Source organism: Hyposmocoma kahamanoa, unplaced genomic scaffold (genome assembly GCF_003589595.1).
Source record: "Hyposmocoma kahamanoa isolate Upper Pololo Valley unplaced genomic scaffold, ASM358959v1 210, whole genome shotgun sequence".
Classification (NCBI taxonomy): Eukaryota; Metazoa; Arthropoda; class Insecta; order Lepidoptera; family Cosmopterigidae; genus Hyposmocoma; species Hyposmocoma kahamanoa.
Genome location: NW_020653731.1, coordinates 9293560 through 9307054, shown reverse-complemented (window position 1 = coordinate 9307054; position 13495 = coordinate 9293560). Strand labels below are relative to the sequence as shown.

The 13495-nt window shown below is 34.4% G+C and overlaps 1 protein-coding gene across 5 annotated transcripts in view; it reads right to left on the bottom strand.

The window, feature by feature from the left end:
• Positions 1-2312: 2312 nt before the first annotated feature.
• The window catches only part of LOC113227399 (myb protein), a 72962-nt gene continuing 61779 nt past the window's right edge, over positions 2313-13495 (bottom strand). Inside the window, exons 12-16 of one of the 5 annotated variants that reach the window (XM_026460294.1) lie at positions 11677-11869; positions 10856-11047; positions 9598-9774; positions 4215-4325; positions 2314-2741 (exon numbers count right to left, since the gene is read on the bottom strand). In XM_026460294.1, the coding sequence (XP_026316079.1) occupies positions 2622-2741; positions 4215-4325; positions 9598-9774; positions 10856-11047; positions 11677-11869 (793 nt within the window). In that variant the 3' untranslated portion in view covers positions 2314-2621. Of the gene's footprint in view, positions 2742-4214; positions 4326-8607; positions 9775-10855; positions 11048-11676; positions 11870-13495 lie in introns of those variants that run through there. The other 4 variants (XM_026460295.1, XM_026460293.1, XM_026460292.1 and 1 more) reach the window with 4 other exon arrangements.

Here is a 13495-nt window from a genome sequence, read left to right as displayed (position 1 = left end):
TTAATTTCCAGGCCCATCAATTATTTCATTTAAGATCTATAATAATTTGAATTCCGTGTGAACTATACTGAGCTTTAAAACTATTTCCCTATTTTTAATAACATTTACTTCATGCCATAAGGAAGTTAACAAAAATATAAAATAAATAAAGTGTGCTTCTTTTACGTAAATAAAAATTAATATTTTTCCGGTTATTAATCATTTCAATTCAGTTAGTATTTGAATGCATTTCTTCATTTGACATAGCTATGTTAGTATGTTCGCCATCGATGGAATAACTACTTTCCTCGCTGCTCAAACAGGTATCGGATTCTTGTAAAAAACAAGTACACGCTGTAAATTATTATCGTGCCTGTGACTTTAGCGGCTTTGCTCCCATTGTATAATAAATAAAAAATGTAATAGCAACTCTATATACTTCCAAGTCGACTGAAAGCGTCCGGTCTGTACCTGAGGCAAAGGGCAACTGAATAAAACCCGACGACAGTTGAAGCACGAAGTTTGCCGAGGGACATTGAGAAAATAGAACCACTATATGTTAACATCTTTATTGTACCCATGATGGCAAATAAAATTATTTGATGAGTATTCGCAAATATCTGAGGAACCATGGCACCCGTCACCCTGAGGTATAAAGTCCACAGGTCCCATATGACCGTCATTTCACCACCACCCTTCGAAACCGGAGCGCAGTAATGCTCACATTAACTATTTGGCGGCAAAAATAGTTATGGAAGTACTTCCTTGGATAAACTCTTTCACAAGGACCTCAACTGATGCAACGAGTTCTATATATCTAGGAATATATTTGCATTAGGCAAAGGTTAGTTACCGACTAGTTGGCCGAAGAGGAACATATCCAAATGCGGTTATTAAAAAAATTAAGTCGCCATTTTATTAAACCAGAACTGGCAAACTGCGCGGGTATTCAAAGTTTCTGTTTTACTATTTAATGTGATGTACAAAGTGCGTAAGGGCTCAAAGATAGGGTACATTGAACACACAAGATAGACATTACAAATTGAAAACGCAAAATAAAGTTATTTCTCTACAGTTAACATGATAAAATCATTATATAAATATTGCCTCACTTATATAATCTTAAACGCCGACTTACTTAAAACGCAATAATTTCTTCTAAAAATTATAACACTATTTTCTAAACGTTTTTAAAAATTAAAGGCGGAACCAGACTAGGCAGAACTGCACAACAGTGCAGTGATTGTTTATATTGTACGAGATGAGCTATATACGTTGTAAGCAATTTTTACGTGCATTGCCGTTACGCCGCCGAGTGTGGTCCTACCTTAAGAACAAATTACCTAATTTCTTACTTTATAAGATTTCACATAAAAAATTAAAAAGCTTTAACTTAATCTAGATTTGTACTTCTTTTTATAAATAAACACACATACAAACAGTACAGGATATATGATTTTATTGTAATATTAGCTCATACTGAGTGAAATTGGAAATAAAATGACAGTATCACCATTCAGCAATGACTTGATTATTGCTTCTATTTGTCTTTATTACAAAAGTAATAGAGATATTTTTAACTGCAACTCAATTCCATAAACAATGGTAGAAAATCAAATAACCTCAGTAATGAATACAAAAATAATAAGCGGACAAAACTTGTTCAATCAATAAAAATATTATAAAGCTTCTTTGCCAATTAATGATAACACATAATGGTATAAACAATAAATGTAACACGCTTTCATGCCGCTGATAGTAGATTTCACAAGTGTGAATATGCGAGCAGCCGTGCGGTTGACAGAGCAACATATGTTTGCACCCTTATTCCATCGCGAAACCAACGAACGAGTAAGGTTTTAAATTAACGATTTAAATATAGTAAAATAAATTATCAGTGTTAACCGTTGAATAAAATAAGGTTGCTTGATGCTTATTTCAATGACGCAATCTTAAATTTTGAGAATTTTAAACGGTCTGTATAAAAATAGTGACTTTACGTAATTTTTTCCGAAATATATCCTTATTGTCTTATAGAATTTCTATACTAAACTTAATATTAAATTTTACAATAAAATCACACATTAGTTTTTTTTTAATTTACATAAAGTATCAAATTTTATTATTATTTTGAAGGGTTTCGTAATATTCTATATACGTTTTTTGTTTTATTTCAGTCTGTATGTATCAGACGTTATTTTAATCACCAATATATCAAATGGAATTTAAGTTTTTCGGTTTTTCTCAGACAGAAAACAATCTATTCTATCTTAGTCAAAATTTGATAAATATCTTTACGTTTCAGTGACGATGACTTTTCCTGGTTCGCCTTAAGTAGTTATCAAAATGGGAAAATTTCGAGTATCACGGATTTAAACAAACGTGTGTATATGTATAATAATTCACGCAAAAGGTAGCGTGTTCGTAAACAATGCCATGACACTCGATTTATTTCCATTTTTAATTTTTACGTTCGAAGATAATCGTTGATCATAAAGCGTCGCCGTTCAAACACAGAGATATTTGTTTAGTTTTGGCTAATATATCGGATTATTTTGTTATTTTTACACACTATATTTCCTGTACTCTTATCTACCTTAACAATATTTTGTGACCTACAATTGAATCTATTTTCGTTCATATTAGAAATTAAGCGAGCGGGGTTTGAGGGCAGTTTTCCTCATATACTGATGAGCAAGCATGGTCAAATCTAGTTGGTCTTGTGTCTTGCCACATGCGAATGTCTGCCATTTGTTGTCCGTCTGTAAACGTGAAAAAATATTTTTTAGTTTTGGAATTACAATTGTAACGCCTTTCCATGTTGCACATTTAAACAAAAACTAATTTTCACAAGGTTCTAGGTGCTTGCCACCATAACAAAATGAAATGTTTATAGAATATATTCGTTTAAATAGTTTCGTTTGACCACAAAATTCCATACGAATCCCTTCAATGAATTCTTAACCTTAACCACATAGCAATAGAATCCAACTTTGCTTTAACCTTGCGAGTCAGAGTTGGCAATTCCTATCTACAAAGGAGAAAAGGTCGTAGAAAAAAATCCCTTACAAATCGCCACTATGCATTCTCAACTTTATATAGCCCCTAGCAATAGAGTCCAATTTCGCTATGACCTTGAACCAGAAGCAGCAATTCCTGTCTACTCATTTGGCAATTTATTTTCTTCTTTTAAAGTCTTTCGCTGAGATAATTTATAAAACCAACTTTGACTGCAACTAGGCAAAAATGGCACAAGCTGAGTCCGTTCCATAACTAAATCTAAAGTAAATAGAACTCAATTTAGTTTATGAATATGAGTAATATTTCTTCATAATCAGGTGGATTCAGAAGAATAAAAGAATATTATTTAAATACAATCAATTACATTTGCCATATTTATGATTTTTTTTTAATTCTTTCATTAGAAGTAAACGCTAATTTACTATAACATGGTTTAAGAGACCAGTCGTTGCTTTCAGTCATCATGATGATAATTAATAATTGAATTAATAAAATTTTTAATTGAAACATTTAATTAATACGAGGTATGATACTATGATTTGGTCTACAAATTTCTGAATATTGACTGTAAAAAATTCCTTTTTTCTTTATTTTTATGATACTAAGTGACGGGACTCACCTGTCCATAACAGAGTCACTCAGAGCTTTAAATCTTAGAGATCTCAAAGGCACTGCTACTACGACCCTCACCCTGAGACATAAGTTGAAAATACCAATGTGCCTGATTTTACCAGCTCAGATTACTAGGCGGCACAAATAGGTAAGGTGGCAGTATTTCCCTAGACGAACTCTTTCACAAGGAGCTCTACTGTTACTACTTTTTTTAGTCAAATGTTTTGAGCTATAAGAAGAACAGATAAAAGTCTTATAAGAAATTTGGAGTACAGTAAACTTGCTTTTATTTATCAGTTTCACATGTTTTAACAATCATTACTTTAAATACAATACTTATGACGTATTTGTCAAAAACGTGCAAATTGTAAGAGGGCCAGTCATCGAAATTCTTATAAAAGTAATGTATAATTACATCGTATTCTCAAGATTTCACAACCTGTTAAATTTGCTTCTTCCGCTATTTGGACTTGGAACATCGTAGCGACATCTCTTTAAAATCGTTTAAACTAATTTATTTGTATGTTTTATTGACTGAGAAACTGTAGTGAGTGAGTTAAGGCTACAAGTTCCTCTTACCCCAACTGACTCTATATACTAACCAATATAAAGTTGGTAGGCTTCTCTTCCTCGATCTGGTCTGTCTCCTCAAACTTGATGGACCTCACGGCGGACTTCTTCACGACTATGGGCTCACCGGACTGACGGATGATCTAAAAACCATTTTTTTTCGCTATTTTCTATTCATACTTATAATTATTTATGGGTATTCGCTTTACGCCTTATTTGAAGGCAGATATGGAAAATCGGTTCTTCGAAATTGGATTCCAAAAGTAAGGAAAATAGACCCTTATAAGATGATAACGCGCACACACTCATAGGGAAACCCTATGTCGCAGGTGCCATGAACACACACTTAGACAACCACACATTACACACAAACTCACGAGAGAAATAAATGTAGGCCATATAAATATTTCTCCCGGCTCGGGAATCGAACTCGGGACCTCTGCGTGGCAGTCCAGCACGGTAACCGTTCGGCCCCATAGGCAGATAGACAATTGACATAATTCACTGTAATACTAATAGCTCGCAATAATCTAGTAGGATCCATGTTTGTACGAGATACATTTCTGTGTGCTATCCATGACGCAATTAAATCAACAAAAACAGCAGCAATGTAAAGCGCAGGCCACACCGCGAACGACACGTAGTTGCAAACATGCAAAGGTACGCTAAGAAAATACGTAAGTGTCCTGCTACACTAAACTATGGATACGTGCTGGGATGGAGTGTGACAAAAGGGCAACATATTTTACATAGCTTAGCGGGATCGTCGGGTTAGTTAAGTTAGCTTAGTTCGCGGTTTGAACCGAAGTATGAATAGATGCTCCGGCTACGTGAGCTAAGCTAACTTCGTTCGCAGTGTGGCCTGCGCTTCACTGGTTCGTTTTTAGTATTAGGTAAGTACAAAATAAACAAATTAACAAAAGTGGCCAATACTTTGTAGATACATTTAGATTACTTTCAATAAAAAAGATCCCAAAGTAGTATGTATGAGACAAGTTTGTAACCAGTGAGAACACTAAAGGACTATCCTCAAACATCAGGGCCGTGAATGGGCCGTGCTAACTTGTAAGAACTCCGGGCCCGTCCCAACCGCCGCCCGTCCCGGACACGGACATGTGTGAACGAGTTCATACAAAACATACGCAGAGATATTTTTTGAGCCCTTGACGGAGCACGGCCCGTCCATTTCCATTCGATAGTCCTTTAATATGTGTAGAACAACGGGTATTTCGGTTCCGATCCGGACACAAGTCTCTAAATAGTTCCTAATATGAAATGAGAATATCCAATTATAGTATAGTTACTTTGTTCCCTCCACCAATTGTACTTAATATGATATAGTGAATTAAAAATTAATGAAATATAGCCTATATTTGTTTATGTCAACGTGCATAAGCTACGTCTGTATGTATGTACTTCTTATTTTAGTCGTTCGACTATGATGCTTGCTTTTATATGCAGATAATAATATACTCATTTTATTTTGAGTGAATTTATGTGATAAAAAATGTGGTTCGACCGTATTTAGTACTGAATAAAATTAAATGTCTTTATTCGCAGCACAATTTGTAATTAATACCTAATTCTAAAGCGTTATTCTAGCAGAGCTCCTTGTGAAAGAGTTCGTCCAGGGAAGTACTGCCACCTTAGGGCGCGTTCCACCTATGTCGTGACAACAGATTGTCGTGCAGTTTACAGTGTCGTGTCTTGTATATTGAAATAAAGTTGTTCACATATAGCACGACACGATTAACTGTCGTTCACGATTTTTTATCGTTACAATGACAAACTGTCGTCACAGTGGGAACAGATAGAACGACAGTCGTCTGACGATAAAAAAAGTCACGATAAAAACGTGACGACAGATTGTCGCTGCTCCTATTGTCGTCACGTTTTGTTTATCGCTGTCCGCACGTATGCTGCTCCCTGCCCTCCCCTCTCGTACCCCGCACCCTCTGCTCGCTTTGCAGTAGCGTTGGGTCGTAGCCAGAGATGGGCAAGGAGGCTGTCGTGAAACGATAAATTATCGTCATGATCTAGTGGGAACAGCTAGTCACGACAGTCATTCAACGATAAAAAATCGTGACGACATAGTGGGAACGCGCCCTTACGTATTTCTGCCGCCAAGCAGTAATGTGAGCATTACTGCGTTCCGGTTTTAAAGGGCCTTATCAACTTATGTCTCAGGGTGACAGGCACAGTGTCAGTGTCCCTCAGATATTTGCGATTAAATCGCAGCTCTGAGTAGCACAGTAACTGTTATGGACAGGTGTGTAGCTTACCACGAGCCACATAACTTGTTCGTCCCGTCACTTGACAATATAAAAAAATGTTTATGTGGGCAAACTGTAGTTTTTGGAGGCATTGTTGACATTCCTCTTGAGTCGTTAGAGTAACATGCATAATACCGCGAAGGTGTTAAAAATAAACCAACAGAATACTGTGGAAAATACATTTATTGAAATAAAAAATGACATCGGGCCATCGGACAGTGGATTGGAATACATACAATATTGACAGTGACATTAAACTACCCAAAATATAAAAAAATAAGAAAAAATCACAAAAGTGTCATACAAAAAAATATACCATACACTACCGCTACAGAATAAATTAAAACAATTTTAAACAAAATAGTAACAAAAAACAATCGCTATAACAAGATAATAATAAATAAGTTTTAAAAAATAATATGTAGATCCAACACTGGCCTGTCAATATTGTGGTAGGGTAGGGCTTCAAAGGGGACAAAGCGGAAAGAAATGGAAGGAAAATAATATAAAGGATAAAAGCTTTCAGGACAATGTCATTTATTTATTTCAAATAAAGTATCCTTAAGTATAGCTGCCGATTATAATTATTTAAACTTGAAACTTTTAACAAAAAAAAAAGTTAAAATAAATAGTTTAGAAATTATACACGATTCCACAACCAATGTGACAGAAAAAGTTGGAAATTTAGTCCAAAAAATATGGATAAATTAAACGTAGCTGTTAATATTTGTAGGCAAAATTACAAAGCAAAAATACTATAAAATTAATAGACTTTCTATAATAAATAAATACAAAGGATGGGATAGGTCACCTAACAAGGATTGGTTAGTATCTTTATGCAAGGGAAACTAATCCTTTCAGCCAGATTTTTAATACTCAATTACGACTAAAGAAAAGACCGAACCACATTTCTGCAATGATATGAGAAGATATTCACAGTCCTGTTCTCTGAACATTTCTGTTCAAGTGGTAGTTTGGTACTAAAATTACTATTTATGTAATTTGTGCTACGAATGAATATCAATAGGGCTCATAACATTTAGTTATTTTCAACTTTTTAAGTTTTGATACAAAATGAGTTAGGTATGCTCCAAAAAGTAATTTATTGTATTATCACTTAGAAGAAACACGAATGTTAAAACAGGGATGTTTTAAAAAGAGTATACTTTTATAACAAAAACTCATAAGTTTAAGTACTATTGCCATGTTATAGAGTTTTAAACAACAAACTTCTTATACTGGCAACACGAACATCTATATCAAAAATATACGCGGATTTTTGATGAACTCAACAAAACTGACAACTATTAATGTCACTTTGTAATAAAATGTTGCCATGTTTATTGTTATTAATGAAAAGAATTTGTTTAGTTAAAAGAAAAATAGTGGGTACTGACTGGGTGAATCATTCAAGTCAATCTCTTAAACAACACTATTTTAATTTTAACAAAACATAGCAACACAGTAAATGTCAATTTCCTCCAGCAGATTAAAAATCGGGCAGTACCACATTCTAAGGTTTAATAATATCAGCCTTTACGTACGTGAGAAATGTAATTTGGTCATGGATCTTTTCATTAGATATTTGTCGGCTTGTTCTATCCCATAAAAGTTTTGTACTTGTTTTTTGTTACTACAACACAAGTTTTAGTCCTAAAATCTAACATTAATACTTGAAATTCTTAATACGACGCCATACTAACACTAAAAATTTGGTGCGTGGTAAACTTGAGGTATACTTTTGCATTAAAATTAATACTTAATTATTTTTTTAATCTAATATTTTTACCAATATATTATTATTAAAAAGTTCAAAACGAATAAGTTCATTTGATGAAAACTTCATCTTTGGCTTACTTCCTAATCTCGTTAAACGTTAAAATTAGTTTGGTGCACTTATTACCTACAGTTTAAAAAAACAGTATTTTTTGTAACGATAATTAAGAAGAATTTATAAACGATTTTTACAACGCGTCAGTTCAACGGATAATTTTTTTTGTTTAAAATTAGAACGTTTTAATAAAAAATTAATTTGTAAAATTTTCATTAAAAACATTCGATTTTATAATTTACACGCTTGACGTACTTATTTAAATTCGTTTTTAAACTTATTTTTTATATTGCGCATAGCATCACGATTCGATTCTAACTTGACGAAATTTTTTACATTCAATGCTTCCCATTTCACAGTGTCTTCTCATTAGAATATCTAAACAAAAGGACTTCGTCCATTTAGGGTCAGTCAAAATGAAAAATGTTTTAAAATAATATATAATCGAAATTAAGGCAATGCCAGAATCTACCCTGTCACTAAAATCTGTACAAAAGTACAAAGATGATGTAAAATTTGTACGAAATGGGTTTATTACAACAATATAAAAGGCAGTTATTCAAATTATTGAAAAAAAAATTACTCATCCTGGGAGTTACAAGTAGTTTCAACGAAATCTAAAAGCCTATAAGTAGAACTCAAGGACTAAAAACATCGTTGCACAATAATTTTTTTCTTCAAGGCAAACTGTCTACGAGGACCTTAACAATCATTCGATATTAAAGATTTGTGAAATCATAAATTTATGAATGATCGGTCACTAGAAGATCAAAATCTCTACATTTTTACAAAAAATATTAACTTGCCAATGAAGTTTTCGGTGTTATCTAATGAAATAAATTCTTAGTAAGTGTAGAAAATTTATCATTCAACATAATTATTAGCAAACATATAATAATCACTCGAAAATAAATCTTCCGTACCCGAATCTTTATTTTCCACCGGCCACCATTGATTTTCTTTTTGATACTCTATTTCATTATTAGTTTTATTAGCATTGGTGTTAATGATTTTATTAGTTAGAATTTCGTCAATACGTGATGTAGAAGGTTTCTGATTGGTTACTTTATAAATATGATCTGCTAGCGCATTGGCTAATACTTCTTTAGGCGCAATTAAATTCGAATCACATCCTAATTCGTTTATCGAAGCAATTGTTCGGAGTCTATCAGCGTTTAGTCGCGCGAAACTTCTAGAATTTTCGAGATTTGTTATGTCCCTAAATACGTTAGAAGGTAGTTCTTGGTTAGGTTCGTAGATTTCATACACAGGATGGCTAGGTAAGGGATTAGTAAGGACGCCGTGTTGTACCTTGGTTTTTTCACTGATGACAGTTTCAATGTCGATTTCTTCATAGGTTTTGATGTTCTCTGGCGTGTTTTCTGCGCTCACTAGGCTGTGGAGACTTGTGGATTCTTCTAGAAGGGAATGCTTGACGATTGACGGGGGTGAAAACATTACTGAACTGTCACCCGCCAATGTTTTGCTCTGGAAAAATGGAGACGATTGGAATATAGTTTGTATATTTTACATAGAATTTCGAAACGCCTGACCGGAATAATCACACCTTTATCAGATGGTGGTATTCCTCATATATCCGTCTCTGTAGTATAAGATGGTGAAACTTTTAATGAAAGTAAATAAGTAAATAATACACACTCCGACACATTTAGCAAAACAAAATCAAAGTGAGGATAACGTTTGTATTTAAAAAAAATAATTAAGACATAAAGTAGCAATTAAATTAAAATCTTTCAACGTTGACTTAACTTTGTTGAAAAAAAAAATTAATTAAATGAAGTGCACTTTTTTGCAACAAAACCGACCTCAAAAGTTCTTGGAATTACCTCTACGTGCCAAGTTTTATTGAAATCTGTTACCAGAAAGTACACAAAACCAGATTCATCCCCTAGTTGGCCACCATTAGAGGTGGAATATTTTCTTGAAATTTAAATCAGACCATTACTGAGGTACCCTCTTTCCAACAGAAAAAGATTCATCAATATCGGTTCACAAATTTCCGGAGTTATCGCGAAACTTATGTACAGTCAAGAGCACATCAAGCTTGACACTTTGATCTTTGGACCGTTCTTATCGTAAGCGGCATAGAGTTGGATTTAAGTCTTAAGTGTAAAGCTTGACGTGCTCTTCACCCTGTACATACAAAAATAATATAGTCGAATTGAGAACCTCAACCTCATTGAGAACCTTTGTAGCAGTAGAGTTCCTTGTGAAAGAGTTCGTCCAGGGAAGTACTGCCACCTTACCTGTTTCTGCCGCCAAGCAGTAATGTCAGCATCACTGTGTTCCGGTTTTGAAGGGTAAAGGTGCTGGTGTAATTACAACATGGAACTTGTCAACTTGTCTCAGGGTGACGGGCGCAGTGGCAGTGCCCCTCAGATCTTTGCGATTTCAAAACTCAGAGTGGCACTACAACTGTTATGGACAGATGTGTACATTACCATCAGTCACTTGATAGTATATAAAAAAGACCTCCATTTTTTCTTTTTTTTGAAGTCGGTTAAAAATAGTTTCATTTCCCCTTGAGTATTTCGTAATGAATACTAACCGGAGTCTCGACAATGAACGACGACACGTCTGGCACCATGGTCTGGTGTTGCGAATGAGGCGTGCTGGTGGCGGCGCCCCAGCTGTTTGCGAGGGCCTTCCTGGCGCGCTTGTGGGCAGGCATGTTCTCTTTGCCTTGCTGGGAGGACTCGGACACGCGTCGCTTCAGGCTGCCGATGCCCGAGTCGTTGACCTGTAATATCAAACGAAGACTTCATTTAGGGAGTCGGCGAAATAGAAGACCACAGAAACACACAAAGTAAACAGTGCAATTAATAAAGCGACAACTCCTGTCAACCGCTAGTAGCTGTAAGGGCAGGATTACACTTGTACGGTTTATTCGATTCAGTTTTCTCATTCGATTTACCGTATACGTTAAAAAATCCTATGTGCATTCACATTTATACGGTAGAACCGTTCAGCTGCAATGCTCATAATGCTAAGTTTTGTAAAAAGTGAACGACGTTGCAACGGCGTACAGTGGTTATTTTACTGGTATAATAGGCGTAAAAAAGAATAAAACACATTTTGGCAGCGCTCAATTGCATCACAGCGTAGTAATTGGTAATATAAAGTGACATATGTAAAATAAAATTAAAACAAACCAATAATAGTAAAATTCTCTTTCCTACTGTTCTTTCCTATCGTGTACGCGATTTACGTTGGAAATGAGTTGTTTCTATCATAATTTAAAATGTAATATACCCCCACAATTTGGGTGTAATATATATTATTATGTATTTATTTTTTGTATGGAGTTTATTTGTGAAGTAACATACACTGTTGGACCCGTGCTTGGGAATATATATATATTTTACTGACCTGTACATTAGCGCCTTCCTGTTCTGCATTACCCGACAGCAGAGAGTCACTAAACTGCACAGTACTGTCCGATTCTTCTCGTTGTATCATTTCTGTTATATCTTCTACCAATAGCCCGGGACTGGATGGTTCATACCGAAGGCCGGACTTCTTGCCCAGCTCAGCCATTGCGATTTTAAAGGGCGTTGGGGTTCTGGAATAGAGGAAATATATTGATAACTGACGATTGAAGTCAATGTTGTCCCCTTTATCATGAATGGATGTATTCAACTTACAACTTTGACAAGAAAATTTTTGTCAAATGTATATTTTACGGTACTGGTGTTGTGAGACGATAGGAGACAATGAATATTTCTCCAACATGCTCAGAAATGTTTGCATTGCTTAAAAAAAAGAACCCACAAAGTTGAACTCTTTGCCAGTCTTAGCTGGCAAAATAAGTATGAAAATCCATTACTGTCCGCTGCTCAAAAATTTAAATAAATATCTACTAACGACGAGCTGTGTAAACAGACTATAAAGAATAACTGTCATACAGTCAATTGCTCACAGTTATTGGTAGTTATAGCTCAATATATATAGTCAGTATGTTCACTTTCGGTCGACCGTCACTGGTAAGTAAATTACAGTACCCGATTGGTGAACTGTTTTACAAATTACTTTGGTGTTACCACACGTATTAACACCAAATTTTTGCTAGTATTTTACTGTTAAATGCTCGATATCTTAGTATAAAAAAAACAAATATTCATGATGCGTCCCTATAACAGAAAAAAGAGGGAAAAAAAACTTTGGCGGGATTGTTGACGTTTAGTGTTTGATGAAGGCTTTAATTGTGATAGATGACATTATTAATTAATTTCTGTAATTATTACCCGTCGAAATGATCGTCAGGATGTGCTTTTTCAAATGGTGTTAAAACTTTAACATTTGATATCTTATTGGAATCACAATCTTATTGGAAAAAAAGGTTCTCAAAGTGGAGGCCATTGCACCTTGTGATCGTTGTTTTGAAAAAAACTTATTCATTATTAAAACACTTTTTGGAGTAAAATATCACTTAAATACATAACTTTATTCAATAGAGGTCGTATTAAAACCTCTTTTAGGTCATTACATTGTGAGTTGTGATAGGATTCGTCAATTTTCTTCCTCGCGAACTTAGAGGATAAAAAAAAAGCTCGCGACTTATAGTGTTTTTACGCCATTTTCGCAAATTTTCGCGATTTTCGTCGCTACGCGCGACTGTCATTAATTTATTTTAAAAATAGTTACACATTATATTCATATCATTCTAGTGTTAATCGACAGGTATTTAAACGCTTGTCATCTTTATATATGTTTTGTTTCTTAATACAGTGAATATACGAAGTGGTTAGAAGTTAAAGCTTAAAATACTATGAAAATATTTCAGAAGTGTTCAGTGTACTCAGAAATTAACAAATAAAGTCGTCGTATTACAATCATAACTGTAGTCTAAACAAAAGCTACTTAAGTGCTCTTATCGCACATGTTATTCGTTTTACGGTAGCTTAATAGGTTCTTGAGTTTCAAGTGTTTATACTATACGTGTCATATCGCCGCGCGTAATTTAAACAATAAAAAAGGTACCATCTGATTAGAAAAGTGACAGATATCAAATATCATGCGCGCTGACGATCAAGTGGCTAACATCAGTGTTCGTGATTGCGAAAATGAAAAAAATATATATATTGTCTATGGTATTACTTATTTTGCGCTTAATTATGGTTCCTATTGGGTAATTTTCAGAAAAATTTCAAACAGTGAAAATCTTTCCGAAGAATTTCAGTTTGAAAAA